This window comes from Trachinotus anak, unplaced genomic scaffold (assembly GCF_046630095.1).
Source record: "Trachinotus anak isolate AG129_WGS33_773 ecotype Australia unplaced genomic scaffold, CSIRO_AGI_Tana_v1 ptg000009l, whole genome shotgun sequence".
Taxonomy (NCBI): domain Eukaryota; kingdom Metazoa; phylum Chordata; class Actinopteri; order Carangiformes; family Carangidae; genus Trachinotus; species Trachinotus anak.
In genome coordinates this window covers 501723-515000 of record NW_027273860.1, presented here as the reverse complement: position 1 = coordinate 515000, position 13278 = coordinate 501723, and the positions used below count along the sequence as shown (strand labels likewise).

The 13278-nt window shown below is 46.0% G+C and overlaps 1 protein-coding gene across 1 annotated transcript in view; it reads right to left on the bottom strand.

Moving 5' to 3' along the window:
• Positions 1 to 3486, bottom strand: part of LOC139624903 (uncharacterized) — a 5122-nt gene extending 1636 nt beyond the window's left edge. The window contains exons 1-2 of the mRNA XM_071484300.1: positions 3195 to 3486; positions 1 to 2966 (exon numbers count right to left, since the gene is read on the bottom strand). The exon at positions 1 to 2966 is cut by the window's left edge and continues 1636 nt beyond it. Of these exons, the coding sequence (XP_071340401.1) occupies positions 600 to 1211 (612 nt within the window). The 5' untranslated portion in view covers positions 1212 to 2966; positions 3195 to 3486 and the 3' untranslated portion in view covers positions 1 to 599. The remainder of the gene's footprint in view (positions 2967 to 3194) is intronic.
• Positions 3487 to 13278: the final 9792 nt, after the last annotated feature.

Sequence of the window (13278 nt, the reverse complement as noted above, 5' to 3'; positions counted from 1 at the left end):
CCTTTACAGCCTCGCTGTGTTTCTACAAACTGTCACTAACTCTGTCAGAGGAAAGGCTTCTGTAGAAGAGCTCAGAGCTGAATCAACCTACAGGCTGAAGGTTAGTGGTGGTGACGGTGAAGTCATGTGACCGTGGTGTCGTTGGTTTAGAGCCTAACATGAGCTTTTCACTGCTGCTGGTTGTGTTTAGGCTTCAAACACCAGAAAGTGGAGTCATTAGTGAAGATGATCCTGCTGAACCAAACCTGTCAGGATCAGAAACTGTTGCTGAGAATGGAGAAATCCTATTGGCTGTTTGTGGTGATGATGACATCAGGGTTGGTCTACAGAAATACTGTGCATCATCCCTGCAGCTCTGTATTATTGAGTGCTATGGTGTTGCTAGGTGGCTGTTAGAGGCTGTTGGTGGAGATCAAAGATGGTTGCTGACGCATTGTTAGGTGGTTGTCAGTGTTTGGGTTATTGTTTTTGGTGTTGATGCTGGATGGTCACTAATGTGTCACTAGGTGGTTGTTCAGGTGTTTGCATGTTGTTGTCTGTGGTTGCTATGGTAATCTGCGTTTACCTTAGTCCCAGACCAAACATAAACAGATATGCTTTTACTGGACTGAAGTGTCCCTGTAGTCTGTTGGCTTACTGTTGTCCAGAGGGTGGATGGGCTCTGATCTCCCCCTGGTCACTGGTCCGTCCCCCTCCTCGCTGCAGGACATTCTGCGTCCTGTGCGTCTCTGCAGCAGCTCCCTCCTCTTCCTGCTCGTCAGAGGAAGTAGTTGGACATACAGGATGCCGCAGGGCTCTGACCGCCGCCTCAGCGTCCGTCTGTCTGTCTCCTTCTGCCTCCTGTCTGTCTGTCCTCCTGCTCTGTCCTCCCCCACGATCCACGATGCAGACTTCCTCCTTTCTTTCCCTCTGCCCATCTCCATCCTCCTCCTGTCTTTCCTGTCCTCCTCCTCCATGTTGGATTCAGACTTCCTGCGTTCTTTCCTCCGACTGACCCCACTCTTCTTCTCCTGCGTCTTTTGGTCCTCTTCTGTCTGTCCACAGGGTTCAGACTTCCTCCGCTGCATCTTTCTGTCTCTCCTGTCTGTCTGCCTCTCCTCCTCCTCCTCCTCTTCCTCCTCTCCTCCCCCATAGGGTTCACTCCTCCTCCTCCCCATCCATCTCTCCTTCTCCTTCCACTTCCTCAGCATCAGGCTGCTCAGACGCTTCATCACCGTCAAACCAGTTCATTCAACAAAAAACAGAAAATCAAATGAAATAAATTTTTTGAAAGAGGAGATAAGAAAATCTTGTTCACAAAAAAAATATTGAGTCAATCGGCCGTAACTTGATCTCTGGAGGTTTTCACAGGTGTCTGACGTCATGATGTCTTTTCTTCTCATGCTACTAATGCACCACACATGAAGCATTCTTCATCATCATCATCATCATCATCATCATCATCATCATCCTCTAACTATGGCCACAGCTGCTGCTGTTCAGCTGAAACTACAAACTAATTTCATAAAGTGAATTAAACTAAACAAATGAAGCTGAATGTCAGAATCAGTGAAAGTAATTAACACTAAACGATGTGTTTTCAGCTGCATCGGTGGATCAAACAAAAGATTCTACTGAACTAATGAAGTGACAGTTCAGTTTAAAAACATTAGTCTCATTGAAACTAAACTAAAATAAAAAGTTTATTGGACCAAAGAAATGAAAATCAATTCATCTAAAGATTCATCATTAATCACTTTATCAAACTGTCTCAAACAAAATGAAACTAATTCAAAAGTTAGACTGAACTAAACTGAACGAAACTAAACTACAGTGAAGCTCTAATCTAACCTAAGATCTAATTAAGTGAAACAAGCAATTAAACTAATTATTAGTTATATTTATTAACAAACTAATTTAACTGCAAATGTGTCCTGGTTCCCAGCTGTGAGGATTTAAACTAATTTTAAAATAATAATTAACAGGCTTCATCAGCAGTCGAGCAATCCTGAGGCTCCACGCTCAGAAAACCTGCTCTAATTGGCTGCTGCAGAATCTTTCATGAGTGAAGATCTCAACACCCAGACCCAGCACAAGACCCAGAGCCAGCACAAGACCCAGACCCAGCACAAGACCCAGACCCAGCACGACACCCAGACCCTGCAGCCCTGAACTCTGAGAGTTTCTGAGAGCTGAGAGGACGAAAGAACAACGGAGCTGAACAGACTCAAGCGATGCTTCACGTCCTGTAGCCCGGGACAAAAATCCTCCAGCAGAGTCCAACCTGTTTCCCCAGCAGGCAGACAGACAGGTGATCCTTTCAGACAGACAGGTAAACTGGCAGTCAGAGTGTTTTTCCAGCAGCAGAGTCCTGTGAGGGTTTCAGCTCTGCAGAGTATCACTGCTCACTGTGTTTATGGCCTGTTGCCCATGTTAGCCACACCCCCTGTCTACACTGTAAAAAATCAGGCTTCATTTAAAACAATTCTTTCTCTACTTTACTGCAAAGGTTCCTGCTTCTGCTTCAAAACAAAAGAAAATGTGTTTACATCAGCTGTGAAATGAGCTGTGAGCTGGGCATTCGTCCAATCAGGTTCAGGAGTGTATCTGTGGCCAATCAGCATCGAGGGACAAAGTAACGTTTGTTTGTCTCCAGATGGAAAAAACAGACTGACGTGTTACAACAGACATTTTTTGCAGTGCAGCTCTGTCTCTTCAGGGATGACAAAAACAAACGCACCCTGAGCTCCATCCGGGTTTTTAAAGGTTCTCACTTACATCAGGAGCAGCTTTCTACCATCAGCCTCTGTCTTCTTCCACCGCGGCTGAGATTCATTATTCACACAGAGCCAGCAGCACAGTCCACCTCACCCGGGTCCAGCACCGAGTCTGGATCCAACCACTGACCCACTGCACGGACAGATTACTGAAGACACGCTGGTACAGAGACCCAGAACCACTACAGAGACTCAGAACCACCACAGAGACTCAGAACCACCACAGAGACTCAGAACCACTACTGAGACTCAGAACCACCACTGAGACTCAGAACCACTACAGAGACTCAGAACCACTACAGAGACTCAGAACCACCACAGAGACTCAGAACCACCACTGAGACTCAGAACCACCACTGAGACTCAGAACCACTACAGAGACTCAGAACCACCACAGAGACTCAGAACCACTACTGAGACTCAGAACCACTACAGAACAGGTGTGGACACATCAGCAGAGACTGGTCAGGACAACAGCACCAACACCTGCACTGGACTCCACACATGAACACTGTGTGTGTGTGCGCGTGTGTGTGTGTGTGTAACATGATTTTAATATGAACTGTTATGAAACATTAGAGAAGAGGTTATTAAAATACAAAAGGTTTCACTTCACTGTTAAAAAAACATTAAATATCTCTGAAACAGAACAAAGTGAAGCCATTAGACAGAATTATCTGCCCAGAGACTGTGTGTGTGTGTGTGTGTGTGTGTGTCTGTGTGTGTGTGTGTGTGTCTGTGTATAAGGACACACACACACACACAGTACAAGGACATGTCCTTGTACTGTGTGTGTGTGTGTGTGTCCTGTAATTTGTCTGAATCATGTCTGACACACAGTCATTATGTTTGTTAAGAGTGTGTGTGCGTGTGTGTGTGTGTGTGTGTGTGTGTGTGTGTGTAGCTGACAGTGTATCCTGTAGGTTTGTGTGTTGTTTTTGCCCTGAGCTGGGTCTTGCAGGCTGATGAGGTCTGGTCTGTGGTGGACCTGAATGTGAGATGAGCGGCCATGATGAGAGCTGAGGAAAGGAGCTTCATGCTTCCTATCTTACCTCCTTCAGCAGAGGAGACTTCAGGTCACTGAGGAGTCAAACTACAGATGAGACAACTGTCCTCTTCAAGAGGTTGTGTTACTGCAGCATGAACAGTAGGTGGCAGTGTTGTCACACACACACACACACACACACACACACACACACACACACACACACACACTGACACACACACACACACACACACAGTACCTCTGGCCTTGTCTCTCCTGTTGCGTGTGAACAGTTTGATGCTGACGGGGGAGGAGGACGAGGGTTGATGGTTTGAATCTCTGGAGGCCGACCTGAAGATCCCACTGAAGCTGAGCCTGACACACACACACACACACACACACACACACACACACACACACACACACACACCAACTCAGAATCTTCTTCTACCACTGATTTGGTTGCAGCCCCCTCCCTCCAGCATGTACCCAGGTGTGTTTACCTGCGTGGAGACTTGGGTGGTGAGTCCTGCTGGGGGGGTCCAGTCTGGTAGGGGAAGATGGTTTTGGGGGAGCTGAGACTCATCTTGGAGCTGGAGGTCCTGGCAGGAGCAGAGCGGGGGCTGGAGGGCCGGCTGAACGGAGCCCGATGGAAGAAGCTCCTGGTGGGGCTGGCAGAGTGGGCCTCCCCCTGCAGGACAGGAAGGGGGGGGCACATTACAGCTGCTGGACACTGAGGAGGTTTGTGAGGTCAGACCCTTGATAAAGTCTGTTTTATAATCACAACCTCCTCAGTGAAGAGCCACAACAACCTTTATCTCCTCATATCTGACGGCGTCGTTCACACACAGCCTGATGGTTAATGACATCATCAACAGTTCACACGGGTCGAAGGTCAAACTCTGGCCCTTCCTGATTTCAGCTGCTGAGGACAACAGACTGAATTCTGATCAGCTGATTAATGCGACCTCATCCTGCTGACGCAGCAGCACGTCTCCTGTGAGCCTCAGGTCACCTGCTGCTGCTGATGTCATCACCTCGCCACAGTGAAAATGGTGTTTACCTTCCTGCTGCCGCCTCCCTCTGCTCCGCCTGGATCTCCCTCCAGGAAGGGCATCGCAAACACAGTCAGCTCCTGCAGACACACACAGAGCCCGACTATTAAACGCAGCAGAGACGGAAACAGCAGCAGCCTGATGTGGGCGTAGAGCTCCTGAGACGACTTCGCCGTTTCACCTGAGTTCAGCTCTGTGACAGCAGGAGCAGCAGGAGAAGCTGTGGCTCCTCCGTCCTGCCACCGCGCTCCGTCTGGACAAACTGCAGACTGCAGTGGAAATGTGACGGTGGAGCCTCCTCTCCTGTTGCATCATGGGATGGTTTGTGGTGTAAACATAGAGGTAGTGACAGATTATCAGTCAAACATCTGCTGAGGCGACAGCGTGGCTGAAACCAAACTCTGTGAGAGGCTCCGTCTGCTGCACCAACACCACTGAGTCCTGTCCATGTACGACTCACCCGTCTCCTGTGGAGTCAGGCTAATCCATGACTAATCAATGGCTAATCAATCAATCTGCTGATGATCTCCAGCCTGGTGTCTGATTCCAGCAGAGAAGATTTAGTTGCACCTCTGTCATGTTTATGAGCCATGCTAGCTGTTTCCCCCGTTTCCAGGCTTTATGCTAAGCTAAGCTAACACTGTACAGACATGAGGGCGGGATCAGTCTGAAGACACTGAACTCTTCCTGTTGCTCTGCTTCCAGGTTTGAACTTTTAACTGTCTCAGAGTAAATGGAGGTGAAGGTCAGAGGTCAGAGGTCACCACAGGCTGGGTTCACCTTCCTGTGAGCCAGTGATCAGGGTTTAATCACCCGCAGCCATCACTCGGTGTCTCTCAGGAGTCTGAACATCTCTGGTTGCCATGGGAACCAGAAGGCTTGAATCTGGACAGAGTGTGTCCGCCCACACACACACACACACACACACACACACACACACACACACACACACTGACAGGCTGTGATGATTTCTTCTGTGTTTTCTGCAGATTCTCTTGAGCTGATTCTTCTACTTCGTCTGTTTCCTGTTTTGTTGGTGAATGTTTCACCTCCTCCTCTCAGAGAACATGAGGGTCCGACCGATGGATTCATCAGGAGGAGGTGTTAACGACGCTCCTCCTGTCGTTCACTCAGTGTAGGATGTTTTCTCTTCCCACAGCTGCGATCAACCAAACTACCACAAATAAAGTGTTAATGAAGAGGTCTGGTTGAGGTCTGGTGGTCCAGGATTTAAAGGGGCTTTGGGGGCAGCAGGGCAGACGGGGGTATTTTGGGGGGTGGACAGTGATTGTGTGTTGAGATGACAGTCTGAATTAGAGCCGAGCACTGCAGTGAAGCCTTCACTTACGGTGGTGGATGATGATGATGATGATGAAGGCCTCAGGTGTCGCTCTGATGAAGGTCTTCCGGTCACTGAGAGTTTGACCTCACCAGACTTTTCCTCTATCCATGCAAATACTGTTCTCACTCTCATCTTTCACCACCTCATCCTAAGCCCGACAGGAACGGTCCGACTCTCACAGACACATTTGGATCTGATTTGTCCATTTTTTCTGTGAAGTTGTAAAAACATCTGTGACGAGTGTCGTCAGGCTCCAGGTGACTTTTCTTCGGACACCTTTGTGTCTCTGGACGCTGCGTGTGACGAGCAGCTGTGAGCAGCTGAAAGTCAAACAGAAGGACTGAAGGTCCACCTCAGCAGCACGCCACCTGTGAGGATCACACCCACCTTCACAGGTGTGTGTTCAGTGTGTGTGTGTTCAGTAAACGATGCAGCAGCTCAGAGGAAACCAGGTGATAAACAGACTGAGCTGCTGGACATTATTGATCTGACTGGTGATCAGTCAATAATCATGTCTAAACTCTGATCAACAAAGAAAACTCAGCAGCTGTAAGTGTGTTTCCACCTGATGTCCACAGACCAGAGCTGCACCAGCAAGACACAACAGAGACATGGGAACCTGGTTCACACACACACACACACACACACACACACACACACACACACACACACACACACACACACACACACACACACTGTACCTTTGTATCTTCAGTCTCCACAAATCAATAATCCAATAAATCCACTCACACTCCTGATTGTGTCTCTCTCTGTCTGACACACACACACACTTTTCTCTCTCTTTTACCTTTCACCCCTCCCTCTCTCTCTCTCTGTCTCCTCCCCCTCTGCCCCCCCATGTAATGTTTTCACATTTATCTGAGAGCTGCAGTTATTTGTTACAGCTCAAAGTACATCCTGTAACTAAAGCGCCACAGTAAGAAGTTACAGTATCACAGTAAAAGTACTTCCTGTAGTTGCAGTATCACTGTAAAAGTATCTGGTTTTCTTACTGGTTGTTCCATGCAGGTGCAGCGGGAACAAGTGAAGGAGAAATAACTGATGAGCAGAACCCTGAGTACCTGCAGGTACACGACTGACAACAAGACTGAAGTTTGGGAAAGTTTCCAGGTCGAGCCTCACTGTGACCTCTGACCTCGAGTGAGGTCATCACAAGGTGATCTGTCATCTCAAAAATGTCTCCTGATGGCGTCTGAGATCAGCTTTCAGTGACCCAGTTACTCTAGACATACACACACACACACACACACACACACACACACACACACACACACACACGGTCAGTCGGTAAAATAACATACTTTTACTTACTGGCTGTTTCTAACTAGCCAAGTATCTGGAAATATAATAAATGTGTGGAGCCAAACACCCCCCTGTCACTCAAAGAGGCCACGCCCTAAATTCTCCACACCTTTAGTCCTTATTAAAACATAAACAGGTGAGTTGTATAAATTCAGCCGTACAGTCGTCATGAAGGAGGAAATGATCTCTAGAGACCAGAACAGTTTCTGTACCAGGCTGTAAACATGTTTCTTTCTGCTGTAAAGACATTTGAACATGGGAGTTTGTGGGGACTGACTCACTGCTGGAGCCAGACTCTAGTGGTTGTTAGAGGAACTGCAGCTCTCAGCTCTTCACTGGGGAGGCTTCATGTTTCAGACCTGGAGGTTGATGATTGGTCCATTCATCGCTCATTGTAACTTTTAAATTTCTGTTAGTTACTGTTCAATACTTTTAGTACAACGACCCCCAAAACCACAAACTGGGGAGGAGCAGACGCTTCTGTGTTTGCTGTCTCCTCCACTGTTCATGTGTCTTTTCACTACAGTAACAACGCTGCACTGAGGGGGTGCTATCTGCAGTGGAAAAAGAAGTACCTGGTCCCAAAAGTGAGTCTAACCTGCGATGTGAAATTTCACCCTTCATTATTTTAACAGTATTCAGGAGAAGCTGCAGCTTTTATCCCAAACCTTCTGACTCTCACTCTATAAAACACACACGACAGTCACCTGGTGTACACCTGTGCTATTCTGTCTCTGTCCCTCAGGGATCAGGGTGTTTGTTGGACGACAGACTGATTAAAACAGATTACAGTAGAGTTAAGGTAGAAACCCAAACACAACCACCGTCAGTTTGATCTAATCCTCTGATGCTGCTCTCAGGTCAGCTTGGGGCTGATAGCTGATGGAGGGGAATCATTAGACAGCGACTCAGTGTGTGTGGTTGTGTAGTTGTTTTCAGAGACCGGAGGTGTCTACACAAATTTATAGATCATAATATCCATTTCTACACAGATGACACTGGCTTGTATTTGACTCCTTTTCAATTTGAACTATATCAAGATCACAATCTGAAAAAAGAAACACAAACAACCAGAGACATTTGACGACATGGAGACATCACACTTTGTCTTTTCTGCTTGTAATTTTTTTTCAATAATTAATAAATCTAAAAATAGTGGTGCAAATGACCTTTCTGTCAATTAACTGATTGATTCATTGATTAAGCATTGTATCTCCAATCTTACATGAATCCACTGATGTGAATTCAGTCTGACCTGAGCCCTTCAGTCTGATGCTACAGATGTTTGTGGAGGTTACTGCTGCAGATGAGCAGGTGCTGATCTCTACAGGTGAAACAGGTACTGTCAGTGCAGCAGGTGAAAACAACACAAAGCTGATCTCTGCTGAGTTTTACTGTCTCTGTTTCATTGTGTTAATCCTCAGACAAACATTTTTATGACAATAAAGTCTTGAGTGGGTCATAAATAAAAGCAGGTTTAATAATTCATTAAAGATGAATCATGAGGTGTTTTATCGCTCCGATGATGAACTTTGACCTGAGGCACAGTTTACTGCTTTATTTTCAGCTGATAACAGCTGGAGGGACTTTGGGTAAATCTATCCTCTGCCTGTGCTACACTCACAGTCTGAGGTGTCACGCCCCACAGGCCGACTGAGGAACACCCCAACATGTGACTGTAAAACCACAGCACGTCCATCAGCCTCTGAGATCAATAACAATCGTTCCTATACAATATTATATAATATAAGGTCACATGACAACAATGTGTTTGGAGACTTTCAGTCACATGGGATAAAGCTGCTGCTTTCTGCCTCCAGTCAGTTCCTCAGATTGTTAAAGGTCACAGATGCATCAAAAACCACTGGACCCATCTACAAACAGTGAATGTAGAGAAATATTGTTGTCTAAGTTTATATGAACACCTGTTCACAGGTGGGATGTAAAGAACACTGAGCCTCAGTGAATACAGCTGAGCAGCTGTTTGCAGCAGTTTGTGCAAGAGCTCCAGTCCCTGCAGCTTTGAATGGATGGGGGGGATACTGAGGTAATATGCACATGCTGCAATTACTGTTTACTTTCTTCTGTTTTTGAAGTTGAAGGTTCCTCCTCTGCAGATTTCACATGGGCTGAGACAAACAACTACTTTCATTATCAATTCATCTGCAGATTAGTTTCCTGATTAATCAATGCATCGTTTATTTTGAAAAAACATGGTGTTCAGCACACCACACACCGATGTCACTCTGACCACTCCTCCAACATCCAAACATACTTCATCTACTGTCACATGAAACTGAGAAAAGCAACTGCACTTAAACAATCGATAAAAATTGCAGATTATTCCTCTAATAATGAACTGATCGACTCACAACCGTCACAGAAAATTCTTACAATCACAAGATCACAAACTCCTGAAGGGAGGGGGCAACAAGACCAGCTGCTGACATCACATCTGCTGCCTTCACCAGGGAGCACACAGACAAGCACTTCCCATGACTCTGAGTGTGTGTGTGTGTGTGTGTGCCCTCATGCTTCACTCTCGCCTTGTCATCACAGTGGTGGTGTGGGTGACAATCAGATGAAATGATGATGACTTTAGTGTTTTAAAGCTCCAGTATCACTTTTCCCCTTCAGACAGGAGGTGCACCTGTTAGCCCCAACCACCTACTGCTCACTGAACCAAAGACCCACCCCTTCACCTCCCAAGGTGTCATACTGGCATATCTTCTACATTGAAACAGTGGAAATCATCCCCAAATGAAACTCAACTAACAGCTGTTACAATGCTATCTGTTATCATTTCTCATTTCACTTAACATGCCTGGTCCCATGCCAGCAACAGCACTGTAAAAACACAGTAACCCAGCTATAACACCACTGTAACATTTCTGTAACACCACTATAACGCCACTATAACGCCACTGCAACACCACTGTAACACTGCTGTGACACTGCTGTAACACTGCTGTAACACCACTATAATAATACTGTGACACAACTGTAACGCCACTGTAACACCACTGTAACAATACTGTGACACCACTATAACGCCACTGTAACACCACTGTAACACTACTGTAACAATACTGTGACACTACTGTAACGCTGCTGTGACACCACTATAACGCCACTGTAACACCACTGTAACACCACTGTAACAATACTGTGACACTGCTGTAACACTTCTGTGACACCACTGTAACGCCACTGTAACGCCACTATAATAATACTGTAACACTGCTGTAACACCACTATAACGCCACTGTAGCACTGTTGTAACACCACTATAACGCCACTGTAACACTGCTGTAACACCACTATAACACCACTGTAGCACTGTTGTAACACCGCAGTAACACTGCTGTAACACTGTTGTAACCATTGAGCCGACCATACCATCGAGCTGACCCAATGCATTAGCAAACTGTGCCTGCACAGGAGAGAGGTTGATTTTTTTTTTCATTTTTGATGATATTATGTCAGTGGTGTTCATAAAAATGCAGTTGTAGCTGATTGTTGTTCTGCATATTTGCGTGTTTATCTAGTTACAGTAAGTATGATGCCCATACTCCACAGTCAGCAGGCCACTTCGGTCTGTATATTGTAAGTGAAGATTAACACAGCACCATTCTCTGCTGCCTTTGAAGATTAAAAACCATAGACAGGTAGGAACATGCCTGGGTAACACTGGCAGGACAGTAAGACAATAGACAATAGCATTGGTGATGCTGAGACACTGGGCCCCATAAAGGCTGGCTCCTGACCCCACAGACCTCCACCTCTGCGTCACCTTTCACACTGTCAGTTCTGTGGTTCGTTAAGTTTCCAGGTGATGTTTCAGCTCTGATGCTGAAAGTGATGATAAATATCAGGATGTTTAAAGTTGGTCCTGATCTGAGTTTTCTTCTCCGGAGCCCCGTCTGCTCAGCAGACAACATTACACCAGATGAAAACCGCGGTATGCTCCTTTGAGCCCACATGCTAACACAAACAGACAGTTAAACAGTCAGTAACTTACAGGCATGTGGAGTCTGAGCGGCCTCCTCCTCTTCTTCCTGCAGCTCCTCTGCTCCTCCTCCTCGCTCCTCTCTGCAGTGCGTCCCATTCGCTAAGACCTGTTATCGGATTATCTCTAAGTGTTACTGTAGTGTTACTGTAGTGTTACTGTAGTGTTGCTGTAGTGTTGTTGTAGTGTTACTGTAGTATTGTTGTAGTGTTGTTGTAGTGTTGCTGTAGTGTTGCTGTCGTGTTACTGTAGTGTTGCTGTAGTGTTACTGTAGTGTTACTGTAGTGTTGTAGTGTTGTTGTAGTGTTGTTGTAGTGTTACTGTAGTGTTACTGTAGTGTTGTAGTGTTACTGTAGTGTTGCTGTAGTGTTACTGTAGTGTTGCTGTAGTGTTACTGTAGTGTTACTGTAGTGTTGTAGTGTTATTGTAGTGTTGTTATAGTGTTACTGTAGTGTTGTAGTGTTGTTGTAGTGTTGCTGTAGTGTTGTTGTCGTGTTACTGTAGTGTTACTGTAGTGTTGTTGTAGTGTTGTTGTAGTGTTGTTGTAGTGTTGTTGTAGTGTTACTGTAGTGTTGCTGTAGTGTTGCTGTAGTGTTGCTGTAGTGTTGTTATAGTGTTACTGTAGTGTTACTGTAGTGTTGTTGTAGTGTTGTTGTAGTGTTACTGTAGTGTTGCTGTAGTGTTGCTGTAGTGTTGCTGTAGTGTTGTTATAGTGTTACTGTAGTGTTGCTGTAGTGTTGTTGTAGTGTTGTTGTAGTGTTACTGTAGTGTTACTGTAGTGTTGCTGTAGTGTTGCTGTAGTGTTACTGTAGTGTTGCTGTAGTGTTACTGTAGTGTTACTGTAGTGTTGTAGTGTTGTTGTAGTGTTACTGTAGTGTTGTAGTGTTGTTGTAGTGTTACTGTAGTGTTGTAGTGTTACTGTAGTGTTGCTGTAGTGTTACTGTAGTGTTGCTGTAGTGTTGCTGTAGTGTTACTGTAGTGTTGCTGTAGTGTTGCTGTAGTGTTGTTGTAGTGTTGCTGTAGTGTTACTGTAGTGTTACTGTAGTGTTGTAGTGTTGTTGTAGTGTTACTGTAGTGTTACTGTAGTGCTGTAGTGTTGCTGTAGTGTTGTTGTAGTGTTGCTGTAGTGTTACTGTAGTGTTACTGTAGTGTTGTAGTGTTGTTGTAGTGTTGTTGTAGTGTTACTGTAGTGTTACTGTAGTGTTGTAGTGTTGTTGTAGTGTTGTTGTAGTGTTACTGTAGTGTTACTGTAGTGTTGTAGTGTTACTGTAGTGTTGTTGTAGTGTTACTGTAGTGTTACTGTAGTGTTGTAGTGTTACTGTAGTGTTGCTGTAGTGTTACTGTAGTGTTACTGTAGTGCTGTAGTGTTGCTGTATCAGTTTGGACATAAAGTCCTCTGGTACTTCGTTGTCTTGACTGTATCACAGCAGTTATGTATCTTATATTAAAGTTTCTGTGGCTGATTGACTTGTCTGAACAGGCTGCTGCAGACAGTCACTAACACATTAATATTCAAAACAACATATGTAAAGAGGCTTTATGATGAAAACACAAACTCAAGGTGAGACGTCCAGAGAGGGCGCAGCTGCCGCGCTGTGATGGAGGCTGAAGCACCGGAGCCAAACGCCGGCGGATCCATGCTGCTTTCCGCCGCTGCTCCGCCCCGATGATCGGATCCTGATGCTCCGAGCAGCAGCGCTGCTGTGAGGCTGCGGGCTGCGGGCTGCGGGCTGCGGGCTGCGGGCTGCGGGGCTGCGGGGCTGCGGGCTGCGGGGCTGTGAGGCTGCGGGCTGCGGGCTGCGGGCTGC